The 19244-nt window shown below is 32.6% G+C and overlaps 1 protein-coding gene across 1 annotated transcript in view; it reads right to left on the reverse strand.

Annotated features, from left to right (window-relative positions):
• Positions 1-17228, reverse strand: part of LOC145739263 (transportin-1-like) — a 35981-nt gene extending 18753 nt beyond the window's left edge. Inside the window, 13 exon segments of the mRNA XM_081994731.1 lie at positions 1047-1166; positions 1229-1403; positions 1841-1916; positions 8002-8097; positions 8147-8236; positions 8239-8491; positions 8546-8653; positions 8708-9207; positions 9269-9466; positions 15650-15776; positions 15830-16132; positions 16191-16739; positions 16958-17228. Of these exon segments, the coding sequence (XP_081850857.1) occupies positions 1059-1166; positions 1229-1403; positions 1841-1916; positions 8002-8097; positions 8147-8236; positions 8239-8491; positions 8546-8653; positions 8708-9207; positions 9269-9466; positions 15650-15776; positions 15830-16132; positions 16191-16739; positions 16958-17062 (2688 nt within the window). The 5' untranslated portion in view covers positions 17063-17228 and the 3' untranslated portion in view covers positions 1047-1058.
• Between the last annotated feature and the right edge of the window lie 2016 nt (positions 17229-19244).

A 19244-nucleotide genomic window follows, 5' to 3' on the forward strand; every position in this document is an offset into this window, starting at 1 on the left:
TAATGGACGTATGTAGTCCTATTAGTCCAAGGTCTTTAAAAGGTAAGCATTACTTTATATCTTTTATTGATCATTATTCACACTTTGTCATATGTTTACTTGAACATCAGAGTGAGGTATTAGAAAAATTTCAAATGTATGTCAATTTGGTGGAAAATCAATTCAAGTGCAGGCCAAAACGCTTGAGATGCGACAATGGAGGTGAATATACAGCTCATGAATTTAAAAATTACTGTTCTCAAAAAGGAATTGCTCTAGAACATACAGTCAGATATACCCCACAGCAAAATGGAGTTGCTGAGCGCCTTAATAAAACTGTGATGGAAAAATCCAGGTGCTTAATATTTGATGCTCAACTAAATAAAGAATTCTGGGATGCGGCAGTAAGTACCTCAATATATTTATTGAACCGGACTAAAACATCAGCAGTATCAGAAGACAAAACTCCTGCAGAGATTTGGTATGGAGTTAAACCAGATTTACAAAAGTTAAAGAGTTTTTGGTTGTAATGCGTATGGGATTCTGAAAAATCTTAAATTGTTGGCAAAGAGGGTGATAGCAAATATGTTTGCAAACTGAATAAAGCCTTATATGGATTGCGTTAAGACCCTCGATGCTGGTGTGAAAAGTTGCATATACATTTGGAGACTTTGGGTTTCGAACGTTCAAAGTCTGATTCGTGTTTAAATATGGCCAAAGACACTTATCTTGTTATTCATGTTGATGACGTATTAATGTTTTCTGAGTCATTACCTAACTTAGACAACTTTAAACACAAACTAATGTCAAAATGCTGTTAGATTAAATGTATTAATAGACAAATAGTTCGACACTTCCGAATAATTTTATCCCAAAGATAATTTCTATAGAAACCGTGAAATCAGACCCAACAGTTGCTCAATTCCGTAAGTTAAACACGCAAGGATACCTTACTCTTAAGAAAACGCAATATACAATAATTGATCTTCCAAAAGAAATCAGAAATACCTCAAGACCATGATTTGATAATTAAAATCAGTAAAAAGTTATGGAAATTATAAAGATACCTTGAAGCTGGTTCATATCCCATAAAGTGAAGATAGTCGGTCTCGAAGCTGAGGAGGAAACTGATCACTGAACCTTCTCCAATTTTCTTCGCCAACTTGTGCTTTGAAAGTGTGTAGAATCTAATTGAAGGCCAAAATTTAAAAAAAAACTTTTATGCTGTTTATAATCAACTATCCCTTACCTTTACAAACACGTCCTTCAAATCGTCCTGCGGGTTCACCCAAGACGCAACAGCGTCGCAGAAGAAAATAAACTCTGGAATAACACCAGCAGGATTTACCTGAATCATCTGGCACATTCCTCTAAAAGCGCTGTCTTTTTCTTCGTTGTCTCTAATATTTCTTAGAGATATGCACCTGTAATTTTCTGACGTAAGTTGCCAGTTGTCGTTTGCGCTAACATTGCAGGAATCTAAATTATGCTGTACTCTTGCAATGTTAGAATTATTCTATACTAATTTAGATAGAACAATTTAAATGATTTTAGGCAATGTCATGACCGCCAAAATCCACTTAAACTGTTTAGTACTGCTACACATATTACTGCCTCCTCAATTTTATGTAGGGGTTTCACGTGACTTTGTGATAAAGCTAACAAACCGCATGCCGTATAAATATGTACTTACCACTAAGAGTGTCTAAAATGAATACAAATGCAACAAAACACATAAAATTGAGGAGAAAGCAACTAAAGGAAGCATTTAGGGACCCAGTTAGTGAAGGTTGTAAACTTCCTTTTTGTCTGAGAGAAAAGTTAAAAATAAAAGAAAATAAATATAAAAATGGTTACAGACCACTGGCGGACAAACTGGTGTAACGTTGGAGCCACATCGTGGGGGCAGACAAAACCGAGGCGACCAATTGTAATGGCTATACCGAGAACAGAAACAGAACAAAAACAACACAATTACAAATAAGTCACTCAATAAATAAATATGTGTTAAGTTGCGCATAAACAATATTAATTAAATTATACTTAGGTTGGAGAATAAACAGTACAACTGCGCAAGCTGACTACGAACATACTGTTAATCCTCTTGAAAAACCATGAAATAATCGTAAGAGTAATAAGTTAACTTGTGCAAAACACATTTAGTGTTTGGCAGAAGTTACAAAATAAATCAGTGCTTGATAAAAAAAAGAACTTCAAATAACCAACCAAATTGAAACTGAGTCACACTGCAATCGAAACTAAAACTTTTTGAATTATAATAACAAATGAAAAACCATACGAAATAAATCGAAATCGTAAATAGAAACTAACGTCGAAATCCAAAACAAAAAGCTCCATTTCGTTTTACTCACGAAAGAGTTGGTACACGGGCCGTTTAGGATTTCATTCACGGTGTTGTTAGTGACGCAGTGGATCCAACTTATAGCCCATGCCATTTACGCTTCTATTTACGGAGTGGTCATAATCAGAAAATTTGTCATTATTATGTAAAATGATTTTGCAACAATAAATCTATTACATTTAACTAGAAGTAGCAGCTCAGAGAAACTGACACAACATACAACTAAGAAAAACATAAAACATAGCTGCAACAGAACTAAAAACATCTAAGTCGGTTATATATAAATTATTTTTTTACTTTGAGAGGAAACACTGCCAACACCAAAGTTCTTTGATTTTATCAACACTGTTTAGGGTTTTATTACAAAGATTTTTCCCCAACTCTTAGAAGAAATGAGTATATAAGGAAAAAGCAAAAAACAGACTAGAATAGTACACATTCCTAAAACACCATATCCACATACAGCCTCTTAACAAATACAGGATATTATTGTTATTGAACATGTACTAAAACATTTTCAGTTCCTTTTAATATGTTTGATTTACCCTGTATTAAACGAGGTGTTTTTTTATATTTTCCTGTTGAATTCTATCGGAATATTAGAAAATATTTTCGATATATTAGCTTTAGTCCCAAAGATTAACAGTTATGAGAGGGTTTTGTACTGTGTCAAATTGCTAGTCTGATACGTAAGTAAGGTAAGCAATAAAATAGTATAATCAGCATAGAGAGCAAATATCTGACCATTTTCGCTAAGAAGTTTTAGAGAGTCGTATAGTAAGCCACGTTTTTATTTTTTTGGTTTATTTAGATAAATAAGCAGAGTACCCATAAGTACCTCGTCTAGGCAGCATTTTTTTATCTTAATAAAGAAATGTCCAATTATTAATCTCAAGATTATTTTTCATCTTTTTTAAATTAAACACTACCTATGCCAATAAATAGTTTAGGTTATTTAGGTGGTTATTATTAATTTAAATTTAGAAAACAGACAGAAAAAGTTTTTCTCCAATAGCAAGAATAAAAATATAAAAAAGAAAAATTTCATATATCATTGATTTCAGAATCTAACATCGAAACATCAGGACCGCATTTATAAAAACTGACCAAGCCAGTTTGAAGAGCATTAATTAAAAGTGTGGCTGGAGAAGTAAAGGTTTTGATCTAGGTCCAATATTAACGTCACAAAAAATTAAAACTTAAAGTCAATAAACTCAATTTTTTCAAAATATCTCAAAAAGCGAAAAAAAATTCAATGTTTTCTAAATGAGATTAAATTAAGGTCACGATTACGCAACTGTTCTCCCATTTAACCAAATCTGTATTTCTAACCGTTTTCACGATCCCCATAGTGGTGATATCTCCAAAACTAGTTACAAGAGAGAACGATGCGGTTTTTGCGAACCTGTGCTCGATTTTTGTGAAACTACCTGGTGAGAGAAAGTAACTTCCAGAGTTGTCCTCGTTTCTGAGCTACAGGGTGATTTTAAAAATATGTCAATTTGGAACCCCCCTCCTATTCTCTTTATTATTAGTTTGGCAGAAAAACAGATGGTTTCCCATAGATAGAAAATGTAACGTATAATGTAAATATCTAATCCGTTTTTTCTGGAGCACAGCATGTAGCACCATTGTATAACCAAATCATAGTAAGCTATTCCTTTGTTTTTAATTTCTCCATTGTAGAACATTGCGGAATAACGGAGTGACATCTGTATACTTAAATATAATGAACTGCTCGTCAAAAAGAATAGAACAACAAAATTTTAGCTCTTTTTTCAACGGCTGTTTCTTCAAATTGATTGACTCGATTTTAATTTTTTTTTTGACAATTAAAAGGTATTTTCTTTTTCTTTCTGATGACCTAAATAATCTTTTTGAAAGTTGTCATGGATCCGAGTATACAGAGTGTAACGCCATTTCTAGCAAACAATTTGTTTGTGTTTCAAAATAACCTTAATAGAGTCTTGTGGTAAATATCTCTAGACGTTTTCGGCAGTTTGATGATTAAGGGCCGTTTACAAACTTTATTGCAAAATTTCAAATATGAGGTTATTCTTATTTCTATTGTTTTTATTTAACCATTTCTTTAAATCTTTTGTGGAAAATGGAAGAGATTCGCAAGGTTACACTTAAAACTACCCAGTTTAAGTAAAAAGCTTAATCTGCGTTATACAGGGTGACCCAAAAAAAACTTACTCCAGTAGTCCAGTCCAGGGAATACTACTCCACTGTGGGAATACTACTTCTTTTCAATTAAGTCTGGTAGTTTTAAGTGTAATTTTGCGAATCTCGTATTTCTTCAGCAAAAAATCTAAAGAAATTGTTGAATTTGAATAAAAAGAGAAAAAGCTAATGCCTTTCAATATGAACAATTTCCTTAAATGTGTTTTTATTAGTTGAGGCGTGCATTTCCATAACGTTGTAAGTTCCAAAATGGCTTAGTATGGTGTTTTATGGTCAAACAGTTGCAATGTTTTATCACCTAAACTATTTTTGCGAAAATATCGCAAAAAAAGGCCTGAAAATTGGAGGATACAGTGGAGATGCAAGTCATAACGTTGTATGTACTGATATGCCTAGGGTTGAGCAATTTCTACTAAAATTATTTTTCATTATACTACTCCGAAAACTATCTGTTCTATCCGAAAAATGCTCATTTTCGGGGTGCTGAAAAACTCAATACAAAGAAAATAGGAAGAATGAGAGATTCGGTATTGTGATCATGGATAAAGATAGTAAGACCGCTGGATGGAGTCAGACCAATGAACTCAAACCTGAAGTTGCCTTAGAAGATTTTAAAACCATGCAGCTTCACAAAACTAGAACTGGTATCTCAGAAAAAATGAAAAAAAGATGCTCCCTTCTTTCACGGTGAAGGCAAGAAGTTTTTTCAAGAGAAATTCGGATCACCTGCTTGACTAAATTTCTCTGGGAAAAAGTTTTGACCCCTGGAAACAGCAGTTAAAAGTCTGCAACTTACAACGTTTTGCCCTTGAACTAATTTTGAAATTTTATTTTTTAACTAGCCTTCGTTTATCGGTCGTTTACGATGTTATATAAAACCTTTAAACGTATCCAGTTTTGGTATGGGACATTATGAGATATACACTATTCCATAGAAAAAAATGTCTTCCTGAAAAATTTATAAATTGGCATTTTCAACATTATGATATAATAATAATCTAATAAAAAGTAAAATTTTATAATTCATATAACTATATAATAACTGGTTATCAGCAGATTTTTTTTAAACTATTGAAATTAATTGAAATCATCTAAACTCTAAACCATTGACTCCAGGCTTTTATAATTTAAATTTTACGCTATTAATACTTGCTTACCAAAATCTACTTGAAGTAAAGTAATAAGTAGTTTTGCTACTTTAAGTAGCTAACTTAAATACTTTTAAAAATAGAATACTTGTTCAAAAGTAATTATTATTTTTTAAATAAAGTACTTGTACTTATTACTTTAAAAATGTTAGTAGTGATACTTATCACTTTTAATTTATATTGGAAAGTTTCTATTCTACTTAAGTATTTTTAAAAATATTTTTAAAAACTTGAAAAATTGTACCTAATTTTTTTAAAAACAGAGAATCTTGTAAACGCTTCAAATACGTAAAGTATTAAAGAAAATTTTCCGTCAAAAAAAAAAAAACAGAGAGCACATTAAGCAACAAACATTTTTTGTTGTGGATTATAAATGCTTGTTAACCTCCTTCTATGATTAATAACTTATTAACTAACATCACAGATCTTGAAAGAAAATGACGATAAAGTGTCTTTAAATACGTCTACGACTTCTACACAAAAAGTGTCCTAATAATGTCTCGTTTTCAAAATTCTCCATTATACACCATTTTTTACACCCGAGCCCTTCATTTAATGAATCTATCACATTGTCTTAGGCAGGACGATAGTATAAATTGTACCTGCAAATAACAGCTATTTTTACGCAGATTATTGTCAAAAAGTATGTTTTCAAAGTACTTAAGAACTTCTTTTTAATTTATAAGTAGTTAAGTACTACTGAGACTACTTAAGTAGTGATAAAATTAAACTTGTCTGAAAGTACTTCAAGTTTATTTATTTCTTGTACTGCAAATGTTTCAATTTATGTACTTATTACCTGAAAGTATATTTGTTTAATAATTTACCTATACTTCAAGTAGATTGATATTATGGCTATTTACTACTTATTACTTACAGTAGCCAGTTTAGGCGGCTACTTATTCCAGCTCTGGCCGCCATATTGCTTACTTGCTGTTATAGCTTGCTTAATTGCAAATTAAAAACAGCAATCTCTACCGTGGTTTTTCAATTTAAGTCTATAATGTTAAACAGAGTGTTCAGGTTCACACACTTTTTCAGAGGACAACTTTGCTACTCGAACTATAGAAGTGATTTAAAGAGAATATCAACTCGCTAACTATCAAAACAACCGAGTTACAAGCTGTCAAACTTAAAGTTGTCTAGTGTTTGACGCAATTTTTTACTCTAGACATTTGACGTCAAAATAACTCAGGTTTTTTGACAACTTTGCTACTTGAACTATAGAAAGTGATTTAAAGAGAATTTCACAGTCTATGCGATGGTAAAAAAATCACTCGCTGACAAAATAATCCTCAAGTGTCAAAATAATTCAGAGGTTTTAGACAGCATATCTAAAAATAACTATAGTTTGCTATATAAACTATAGTCTAAAAATGCTTTGTTAAGAAACACAGAGTGTTTAAATTTTTGTGTTTTTTTTTTGTTTTAGCCCCCCAAACTATTTTGTATTATTAATTTCTTCCGTATCTGTAACCGTTTTCAAGCAAATAGGATTTTCATTCTCAGAAAAAACATTTCAATTTTATAATGCACATTAGTAGAGAAATTGGGTTTTTTTTAATAAATATGTAATTTTCCTCGAAAACTGTGACAAGTACAGAAAAAATTAAGGAGACAAAAAGTTTGTAAATCAAACACGACATTTGAATCTTTTATAAAAAAAGTCATTGGCGCACCAGAAAAAAGTTTGTGGAAGGAGAAAACAATTATTTTTTACTTATTCCAAAATTGCAAAAATACTTAGGTCGGTCCTTTTAAAAAAAGTATGTTGAGTTCATATCTTAAAAACGAGGTGCTCCAGAAAAAAACTGATTAAATATTTGGATTATACGTTAAATTTTCTATGTAAACCATTTGTAGCTTTTCTGGGTCGCTAATAATAAAGAAAATACGAAGAGGGTTCAAAACTGTGGCTCAGAAACGAGGGCAGCTGTGGAAGGTACGACTCGTTCCTTTCACAAGAATCTTTGCTAGTTTTGGAGATAACTAGTAAAACCATCGAATTTGAGACACCCTTTAAATGCTACTTTCCAACAAACATCTGTAAATGTCTCTAAATTCATTTAAATTTATAGCTTTCATGAAACTTTTAATCATTTTCCAAAACATTTTTTACAGTTTCATATAAGTAACAAGAACATAGGTTTGCAAGTAACCATCTCAAATTAAAGTTCACCCGGTGTAACGCAATGATAATTTCAGTAGTTAATTGGTTGTTTTTTTAACCAAGTAAAAAAACAGCCAATACAATCATGCCAAAAAAAAATCAAGTTTGAAGTGTCATGCCTTAACTGTAACTTAAAAATTTGGAACAATACATACCAGTGTTCTCTAGCAGAGTTTTCGGTGTGTCAGGCCTATTGATTATCTCTATCAATTGGTTTAGAAACAATGGTATAAAAGGTTGAGTCTCGGAACCTGAAAGTTGTTATTACAGAGCTATAAAAGTAATTCACCAATAACTTACCTAATTTGATACTAATTTCTCCTATCGCCCAAGTGGCATTATTACACACAGAAATAAACTCTGGGTTTAAATTCTGACCTAGAATTGGTAAAAGTTTGGTATGTGCGGACGGACATGCTGAAAGCAGGCTTTGGTCAGATCGCCTAGCAGAGCGAATGACGATTGCCTCACTTCCGGCATGGTGTCTTGCATAGACATATGCAGCAGTTGCATTATGTTGCTGCTCTCCACTAGTTTTTCTATGTGACCATTCAGCCCTTCTGCTAGTCCCGACAGTAAATCTAAGGCAACTATCATGAAATCCTTGTCTGGGGGCTCGTACTGTTCTGGATGCTGAATGTTCGCCTGTAAACTTATTGCTTAAAGATCTACGATTAGGAAGTAGTTCAGAATATTTACCATATGAAGACACAGAGTGTGTTCAACAAGCGAAACGCATCGACAATAAACAGGTTCACAATAAGGCAAAAATCCTAGCTGAAGTGCTGTGGCCACACTCGATAAACACTAAATTAACATTTATTTTACATATAAAAGTTAATTGAATTAACATAAACAAACCTCAAGCAAAGGAAATAAGTCTTTATCCTCGTCTTTTAAAACATTCCACTTAAGTATCAGGGGTGGCATTAAAAGATTAATATATTCAGGTTTATTTAAGTGACTTCCAACCGAATCGGCTAATGTTCCTATAGCGTCGTATAATATCAACAAATTCTTATGCTGATATTTTGAAAACGCAAACACTAATGTTTCTAAGATAAAGCCTAAATAAGGCACCAATTCAGTACAAGCTTCTTCTTCAAGTGTAGCAAAAGCTGAGCAAGCAGCTTCTTGGACTCTTTTATTACTATCTAGAATCCTCTTTAGAAGTTCAGTCATCAATGGTTTTAAGTAGGAATCGTGCGGTTGATTCACAACCCAATGAGAATATCTACTTAATGTCCAACAAGTAATAGCTCTCACTAAAGCTTTTTTGTCATTAAGACAATTAATTAAATAGGGTATCAGCTCTGGTAAGTGGCTGATCATGCCTGACATGCAACCTTCAGCGATCGCACCTAACAAAATAAATTTATACTTAAAACATCCGAATTTTATCAACCGCTAATAATAAAATACCTAAAGCTAAAATACCAGATTCCTTTATATCCCAATCCGGATGGAAAAGGGTTTCTTTTAAAATTGGTATCAAAATGGGCAATAAATCGTCTTTGAAAACGTTTGCAAGTACGTCTAAAGCTGCTGCGCTACATTTTCTTAGGTTCCAGTCAGAAAGTGAACCGTCATCGTCTCCGTCTTCGATATCATCATCGTCATCTAGAATTTTATGAAAAATCATTAATAGTCGTAACACAACTTGATCAGTAAGCGAGGGGTAGATCGCCGAGGTAATTTGGTTTACAAGGTGGGCCAAATTGGACGTATTTAAATGGGAAGTGCTCTTATTAATAGAGATAGGCAAAAACTGATCTCGGTGTCTGAAGTTGAAATTTAATACAAAACTTACTACAGCAACTTTTCGCGTAGAATCCAGTAGTGTAAATAGTTCTTTTCTGTTAGACACGGTTTTTGAGATACGCACAAAAAAAATTTAAATATCAAGTGTTATATGTCATTAGAATGGAAATTTTAAGATCTTTTTAAAAATTAAATAATACACAGGGTGTTATATATCATTTAAAAAAACAATTTTTATGTGCGTATCTCAAAAACCGTGTCCAAAAAGAAAAAAAACTATCCACACTACTAGATTCTACGCGAAAAGTTGCTCTAGAAATGTATTTTCAGAAATAAAAAACAATGCACCTGGAAGACGCTAGACAGTTTTGAAGAAAAGTACGAATTCTGAGAAGCACCCTATATCTGTCAAACGTTGACAGATATTAACCAACTGTTTTGGCCATTAGGTTTTCTATCAAATTTGAGCTTCAGACACCGACATCAGTTTTTGTCTATCTCTATTAATAAAAGCACTTCCAATTTAAATACATCCAATTTGGCCCACCCTGTACACACTCGAGGTATTGGGAGGCATTTTGAGATATTTATAAGGCATTTGAGAGTATTTTGAGGCATTGTCTGTATATTTCAAAATGTAGTGTATTAATATAACAAAATTGACTGAAAATTGAACAGAACAGCATAGGCACATGTAATTATTATGGTAAAATCTTTGTTACATGATACTGAGTTGAAACAATATTCATTACAAATTTACCAATTTTTCAACATTTAAACTGCATTTGTAAGGTCACGTGACTATTTTTAACAAGTGTCAACTGGCTTTTGCAGTGTTTGCAAGCGCAAAATTGTATTATTAACGTCACGTAACGTGTATTTTACAATTTCAGCTTTTACAACTGTCTAAATTTCATTTACCAAATGGTCAACATATAAATTATATTTTAATGTTACATGACTGTTTTTGACAGGTGTCAGTTGGCTTGGACAGTGTTGCAAGCTCTAAAATGGCATAATCAAAGTGACGTGATGTGTTTCTTGCAATTTTAGCTTTTACAACTGTCTAAAATAGTCTAAATTTAATTAACCAAATTTTTAAATTTTAGTTCACATCTTAAAGGTCACGTGACTAATTTTGACAGATGTCAACTGGCCTTTACAGTGTTGCAAGAACATACAGAATTGCATTTTCAACGTCACATAACGTGTATTTTGCAATTTAAGTTTTTACAACTGTCTAAATTTAATTTACCTGCGTTTTGAAGTTGACGTGACTGTTCTTGACAATGTCAACTGGCCTTTACAATGTTGCAAGCTCAAAAATTGAATTATCAAGTCACGTGACCTAGTTCTTACAATTTTACTACTGTCTAAATTTAAATACCAATTTTTCAACTGTTTCTTTTAAATGATAAGTATCTTTATTAGACACGTGGTCACTTGGTTACTATGACTGTTAGAAGATTCGTGCCAACGTGAAAATATAACTGGTAATATCAGGCAACCGCACAAAAAATATTTTTTGTTTGTCAGAATTTAGAAGAAAAACAGTTTCCTGACCTTAGAAAATCAATTTGAAGCTTTCGGACAATGTCAAATCAAGTGTCAAAAATTTGGTAAAACCTTTACGTTGTCACCTAACCTAACCTAAAAACTGTCACGGGACCATAGAAAAATTAATTTCAAGGGTGTATTTCATCAAGATTTATCATTATCTCAATACCAGGGAATTTATTACTAAATTTAAGAATGCCACAAATGTGTAAACATTTGAAGGTATCCTGAGGCAGCTTAAATAATTTAAAGGCATTTTGATGTATTTCAAGGCAGTTTTAGGCATTTTAGGCAGTTTTAAGGCATTATCACTATGAGGCATTTTGAGCAATAATAGAAGCATTGTGAGGTATTTTAAAGGCATTTCGTATGCAATATTTTGGTGTACAAAAAATTTCGGCGGTCTACCCCTCGTCAGTAAGCCAACTGAGTTTGAACCAATAGTTTATTAAGTTCAAAACTTAAATTAACACACAAACTCGACAAGAAAGAAAAAGCAAATAGGAGCAAGCGTAACCTATAAAGGCCGTTTTAGCTTATTGAATTTCTTTATATAAGATTTTGAACAATTTTCTGTCCAAGGTAGATTGGATAGTGTCAAACAGTAAATTGGCCCGAAAACTGATTAGGATTGAAAAACGGACGAAAAATATAACCGGTTCTATTTTTCAGCAAATTTCTAGGCCCAGCGGGTATGCGTATGAGCATGGGCAACGGAAAACAATTTCCTAACCTTCAAAAAAATTCGGTTTGATTTTACGTGTACGTTACGAGAGGAGTAGAGTACTGAAGAAAACAGGAAAATGAATCATTTGATTTAGATTATTCATACCTTTTTTTAATTAATCAAAAACCAATCTAAAAACAGTAAGTACACAAATAAACAATAAACATAACTTCAAATCAAACCTCATAATTGTTTCTGTAAACGTAACTACGAATCAAAATCAGTAACTACAATCAGTCAAATTGCATCCAATATAGGATCATATCTTGGCTGTAATGTAAAACCTGTGGTAAAACAGTATAGATTTTGAAAGGAACCAAGATTTGCTGCAAGTTAATTTTGGTCTATTGGTCAACATCTTGTATAAGAAATTGGACAGTCTAAAACGACCTTAAGGTAAGCTTGTTAACGGCCCCTTAAGGGGCTGAAGAACATTAAAAAAAATAAGTGCACTGTTATTTTATAAAAAATATCATTTAAATCAGAAATGTCACGTGACCTTTGTAGGTGAATTTGATAGTTCAAAACTGTCATGTGACCTTCAGAACAACATTTTGACCTAAATATGAGGACTTATTTTAACCGTAAGAGTCAAGTGACTTTCAAGATTCCATTTGACGCTTGAAATTAGTCACGTGACCTTTGTTGGATGATTCAAAACAGTGAACTAATTTTTTTGTTAAAAATTAAAGTAATTAGACAAAAAAGTTAGTAGTAGCTGGCAACACTGCGATGCAAATTTGTGACAGATCGAGAATCCAACTATTTTGTACTTTGTTAATTTTGTCTATTATTTGTCGTGGAGTTGTGTAATACTGTTAATAGATTCTGAAGTGCAAATTAAAACTAACAATTTATTACAAACACGGTAACGAAATGTCTTAATTGACGAATTATTCCAGGATGGCCAATACGCATGCACTACCGATTCTCAGCGGTTTGGATGAGATTCTCTACTGGTCCGGACCATGAGAGATTGAATCTTTCATATTTCAGGCAACCCGCAATACACCAATCTCACGGGCTTCTTAAAAATACTGTCCCTGACCGTAAATTATACAGTTTTGACTTTAAAAATTATCTCAGACGTCAATTTTATCTGTCAAATTGAAAAAATTCGTCAAAACAGTCAAGTGACCCTATAAATACAGTTTGGAAATTAAAATTTTTCAGGAACAATAAATTAAATCTGTCAAAGTTCAAATGCAGTAAAACAGTCAGGTGATCTGAAAAAAATTAAATTTTAAACTGTCAAGTGAAATGTCAACAGGATAAAAAAATATATATAAAAGAATAGTAAAAACAGTTAGGTGACCCTAATAAATACAGTTTTGAACTGAAAAATTTTCTGGGGAGTCAAATTAAATCTATCAAAATTCAAATTGAAAAAAACTGAGATTTAAAATTATTAAAGCAGTCGCGTGACCACAAGTAATGCAGTTTTGAACGTGAAAATTTAAACTGTTAAATTAACTAAAAAAGTCACGTGACCAAAAAAAGAAATGCAAAAAAAAAGAAATTCCATTAGACGCTTGAAAATAGTCACGTGACCTTCGTAAGTAAATTTGATGACCTGACCGATAAAAATTCCTTTTAGTCATAAAAACGACCACGTGACCTTCAGAGCAGCATTTTGGCCTATAATACGGTCACGCGACTGCAAGATGCTATTTGAACCATAAGTAGAGTGAAGTGACATTCAAAATTCCATTCAGCGCTTGCAAATAGTCACGTGACCTTCATACTGAACTTGATAATTCAAAATTTAATGTGAAAAGTAGTTTTTTGTCAAACGCTGATAAGATTTTCGTTATTTTGTACAAGTTGCATTTTATTTTTATGAATAAATTTACTTTTAAGTTTTAGTTTAACATTATATTTAGAAGGACACGTGACTACTTTTTAAGGTCGAAATGAAATCCTAATGGGTCATGTGATTGTTTTCAATCGTCAAATTTAATTTTTTTAAATCACGTAACTACTTTTAATGGTAAAATGAGCATTTTAAATATCATGTGATCATTTCTAAAATTAAAATGACATATGATGGTCACGTGACCATTTTTAAGCCCACAATGAAAGGCTAGAGGTCACATTTTAGGACAACGCGGTTGCTGTAAATAAGGTCGATTTTTGCTTGAAACAAACGAGTGTTTTAATGGAATTTTCCGTTGTAAACAGTGTTTACACCAAGCAAAAACGAACCTTATTTACTGTGTGAATTAAGCTGTTAATTGCACTGGAAATTGTTCCTGTTTGAAGACTCTTCCTGTCTCTTTTTATAGTACCAGTAAACAAGAGACAAAAATTGTTATTTTTTCTTAAAAAATGGTTTTAGAGCAACGCGGGTGATGTAAATAAGAACGATTTTTGCTTGAAATAAACGAGTGTTTTAATGGGATTTTCCGTTGTAAACGGTGTTTACACCAAGCAAAAACAAACCTTACTGTGAGAATTCGGCTGTTAATTGCACTGGAAATTGTTCTGTTTGAAGACTCTTCCTGTCTCTTTTTATATAAGCAGTAAACAAAAAAAGACAGAAACTGTTATTTTTCCTTAAAAAATGTTTTTAAAGCAACGCGGTTGATGTAAATAAGAACGATTTTTGCTTCAAATAAAAGGAGTGTTTTAATGGGTTTTTTCGTTGTAAATTATTTTTACGACAAGCGAAAACAAACCGCATTTACATTGAAAATTGAGCTGTCACTGGAAATTGTTCCTGTTTGAACCCTTTTCTGTCACTTTTTATATTAGCAGAAAACAAAAACAGGAACTGTGATTTTTTCTTAAAAACAAAATAGTTTTAGTGCAACTCAGTTGGTGTAAATAAAGTCGATTTTTGCTTGAAACAATGGGATTTTCTGTTGTAAATGGTTTTTACACCAAGCAAAAATAAACATTACTTACTATGAAAACTAAGGGGTTAATTGCACTGAAAATTGCTCCAGTTTAAAGACTCTCTCTGTAGTAACAGTAAACAAAGGCAGACAAAGTGATTTTCCTTAAAAACAAAACAGTTTGTAAATAATATTACATATAAATATAATGTAAATAAAGCCGATTTTTGCTTGAAAAAAACAATTGTTTTAATAGGATTTTCCGTTGTAAATGATTTTTACATCAAGCAAAAACAAACCTTATTTACTTTGAAAATCAAGTTGAGTGCACTGGAAATTGTTCATGTTTCTTCTTTCTCTCTCTGTAGCTACAGTAACCAAAGACAGAAACTGTGACATTTTCTTAAAAACAAAATAGTTTTAGGGTAATGCCGTTGATGTAAATATAGTTGATTTTTGCTTGAAACAAATGTTTTCATAAAAATAATATACAGAGGGTTCCTTTTAAAAAACACCACTTTCAGTGATCAATTTCTTTCCATAATAATAATTGGTCAATCATAAATGTCTAAGTTACCATCCACTGGCGGTATAATATGTAACAATAACATTGAAAATAAATAATTTTTTTTTTCTCTATCATTAGATTGTTCAAAAAGTACAAAGCATTCAATAAAATTACAAAATAAAAATTTTAATTGCTGTGAAATGATTAAAATTGATAATTATTCCATTTCAACTAAAATTAGTCCTGTATTACAGGGCTTATTTATTTATCTCACTTAAATGAAAATAACCAACTCTGATATCTTAAAGGTTATTCATATGAGTAATAATTTAGATAAGAGCAAAAACAAGTAATAATTAATAAATATAATGCAATAATCCCAGCTGTATCTATAATTGGTATAAAAAACTCACCCTTATCAGAAAGTCCATTCTCAGTTCCATTTTGGGTAGCTTTTATAGTATGAGTTTTGGATTTGTGAAATCTGGGCCGTATGTCTTCCTCTTTATCTGGAACATTGTCATCTTCTTCAACATCACCCTGTAAAATTGCATTTACTCCAATGCACTTTAAATTTAAAACTAGCATACAACCTTAAGTAGAATTATATCAATTTCAGAATATTTCATTCCTTTGACCAAGATTGGAATTAAACGAGGAAGGTGGTTGGCTAATACAGATTTACATATAGGCTGTTCAGCCAAACTGAGCCAAAATTCACAAGCTTCCAATGCAACATTATCATCTGCATCTTGAGTTCTCACTAACATATACTCTATAATGTTATCAATTTGGCTGATTAACCTGTCCATACGAACTTCTAAAAGCATAACCAATGCTCGGCATACATTTTTTCTAACCTCCGAATCATCATCAGTAGCCACATGAAATAGATTCTGCATAAAAGGGTTCAAAATTAGAATTGTGAAACCACCTCACAGTATTACCAAATACCTGCAGAAATGAATCTATATGGAACATAAGAGCTTGAGATCTTTGTATTATAAATTGATTAACACAACTAATTGCACAAGATCTTATTTTGGAACTAGAATGATTGAAAAACTGAAGAAACTTTGGTATTAAAATGTCTAAAGGGCGATTAGTGGTATCTCCATCTAAAGCTTCAGCTGAATCTTCACATATCTTTTGGAGTGCCCCAAAAGCCCCCTCACAGACATTGTAATCAGTTGAGTCTAGCATGTTACAAAGTGCTGGTAGCAGCTCAGGCCATGAAGGAAGATCACCTTTACTAGCTATTGTTGTTATTAAAATACCAACAGTAGCCCTGATTAAAGGACTTGGATCTCCCACAGCTTGTAAACACTCAGTTTTTATATAACTGGTAACAGTAGGTTGCAGATTGGTGTAATGAGTCTTTACATTGTTCTTTAATATTAAGCCACTCAAAGATCTTGTAGGTTCATCTTCACTTATCATCTTTGTAAGCACAAACACTAAATAATTGTTGAAGTCTGGATATTTATTTAACTCCTCCAGTTTCTGCACAGTATAATTAAGGAAATAGTACAGTAAAGTGATGGAATTGTTTAAAAACAGTTGGGAAAGTACACAATGTGATAACACACATAGCATGTTTCTAATTGTAATAACAGCAAAACAAATACCTAAATAAAAGAGAAATCAGGCAGCAAAGTTATTATACAGTTTCACTACACAAAATATTATGTAAAACGTGGTATTTACAAAAAAAAGGATACTTGTTGTACTGCTCTTTGAGTTGCAGTATCTGGAGACTGGGATTCTCTCAAAAGTGTGAGGATTTCTCTCAGTCCATCTTCCTGTGGATTCCAATCCATTTTCATGACTTTGTTGTAAATTACCTGCTTTCTTATGGGGTTCGAACAATTCAATGAATAAAAATACGGTTACACTGTTTTTTTGACAAAATTGATAAATCAAAACCAAAAACGCTTTCAGGGCATTACTACATTCTAGTTCAGAGCACAATGTGAGAGGCGGGACTTAGGGCGGAAGTTGTCTGTTTGCTGTCAGCTGTCAGGTATATTGACAGCTGGCGTTTGTCAATATTTGACATGAACAGGAACAGGTTAAGGCCCGTATGCACCGACAAAATCCGGATTAAGCTATAATTAGTTTACCGTCTTCTATCTCTATCTCTAATCACGGAACTCGATTTCTACACGTACAATGTGCTGAAAAAGTATATAAAAGGAAAAGCTTATCCATGCTCGATGGACGGTAGACTACTTCTCTTGGAAGTTTTACTAATCCGGCATCCCCATTTGCACTTTTAAGCCAAGTTTCACTTAAGTGTAGTTCAGACTGTTACAATGCAGGCACAGTCTGAACTCTGAACCACACTTAAACTTAGCTTAAAGTAGGACGGTGCAAATAGCGGTTAAACTGAAATACAACATACAACAAGACTGAAATAAGTAATGAAGGATTTTTGATTTTGATTTTTGTACTGTTAACTTGAAGGTATTCAGGCAGTTGAGGTTAATTTAGAAAATAAAAAATTTTTACTTGAAATTTCTTGATAATTCTAGTTTTTAATTTTTTAAAGTCAAACAGTGCGTGGTACCAAAAAAGTGCATAGAACCGTCGAGGTGCATTTGTGGTAAAAACTTCAGACCTCTAACATGAAACGTTCCTGAGATATTAATCAAAAACTGCAAAAACGAGAGTCAACTTTCACGCCCTCTAGAGGCTAAACGGGGCAACTTAGCAATGCCCGCTCAACGTCACGTGATAGCCCCGTTCAACTTTCTTCTGTTATACGGTTGTTTTATACAGGGTGTTTTAAATAAGCGAGTTATGGACGATTTTCTGGAAAAGTGCACGAAATTTTAATCTAAATTAGGGAGTTTTGGGGGGCCTACTATACTAACGGCGATTATTTTGGATTTTCCTTAATCAAAAAGATTTTTTTAACTAAATTGAACCTGGGGAACACAAATCTGACGTCCATTTCGCTCTAACTGGCACCGTTTAGGAGATGACTTTGAAATTATGTCAATTTTGACATATTAGGGCGTGGCACCCTTTCAAAATGATATTTTGACAAATGACACTTTACGTCATTTTTGTACTTTTAACATGAAGGTATTTAAGCGGTTGAGGTTAATTTTGAAAATAAAATGTTTTCTCACTCAAATCAGAAGGCATCACCTTTAAAAATTCTTGACAATTCCAGTTTTTAATTTTTCAAGGTCAAACGGTGCATGGTACCAAAAAAGTGTATAGAAGGTAAAAGTTGCACCCCATCAAGGTGCATTTGTGATAAAAACTTCAGACCTCTAACCTGAAACGTTCTTGAGATATTGAGCAAAAACTGCAAAAAACGGGAGTCAACTTTGACGCCTTCTAGCGGCTGAACGGGGCAACTTCGCCGTGCCAGCTCAACATCACGTGATACCCCCGCTTATTAGCTATCGTTTGTTATACGGTGATTTTATACAGGGTGTTTCAAACAAGCGAGTTATGGACAATTTTTTGGAAAAGTGCACCAAAATTTTGCTCAAATTGGGAATTTCTGCTTTCGAGGAGCGAGTGATCAAAGTAAGGCTGTAGGAGCAAAAACAATTGAATATCGATACAAACATTTTACATCAAGTAGGCCTAAAATTTGACGTAGATTCCAAAAATTATAAGTTTGGTTTGTTGCTTAAATTTGGGACACCCTGTAAACTGATGGATTATCTAGGAATAGAGTAGACGCAAATATCTATAAGATTCATATTTGGTATTTTTTATTATAAAATGAAAACAAGTTACAAGGATGTTAAAAATTCTATGAATCACCATGTAAACTACTCCATTGTATTAACAATAACTCGGTTATTCTGACAATTATCGGGTGGTTCAATATACCAATTTGTAGCCCTTGAAATTCTCTTTTCACCACGCTGTATAGCATTTTTACCTAAAACGTCGAATAACTGAGTTATTTACTGTTTGACTTTGACAGTTTTTACTGTGACAGCCCAGAAGGGAGAACATATAGAACCTCTGTTCAATTAA

Source organism: Ips typographus, linkage group LG16, assembly GCF_016097725.1.
Source record: "Ips typographus isolate SLU linkage group LG16, UJ_Ityp_2.0, whole genome shotgun sequence".
NCBI lineage: Eukaryota > Metazoa > Arthropoda > Insecta > Coleoptera > Curculionidae > Ips > Ips typographus.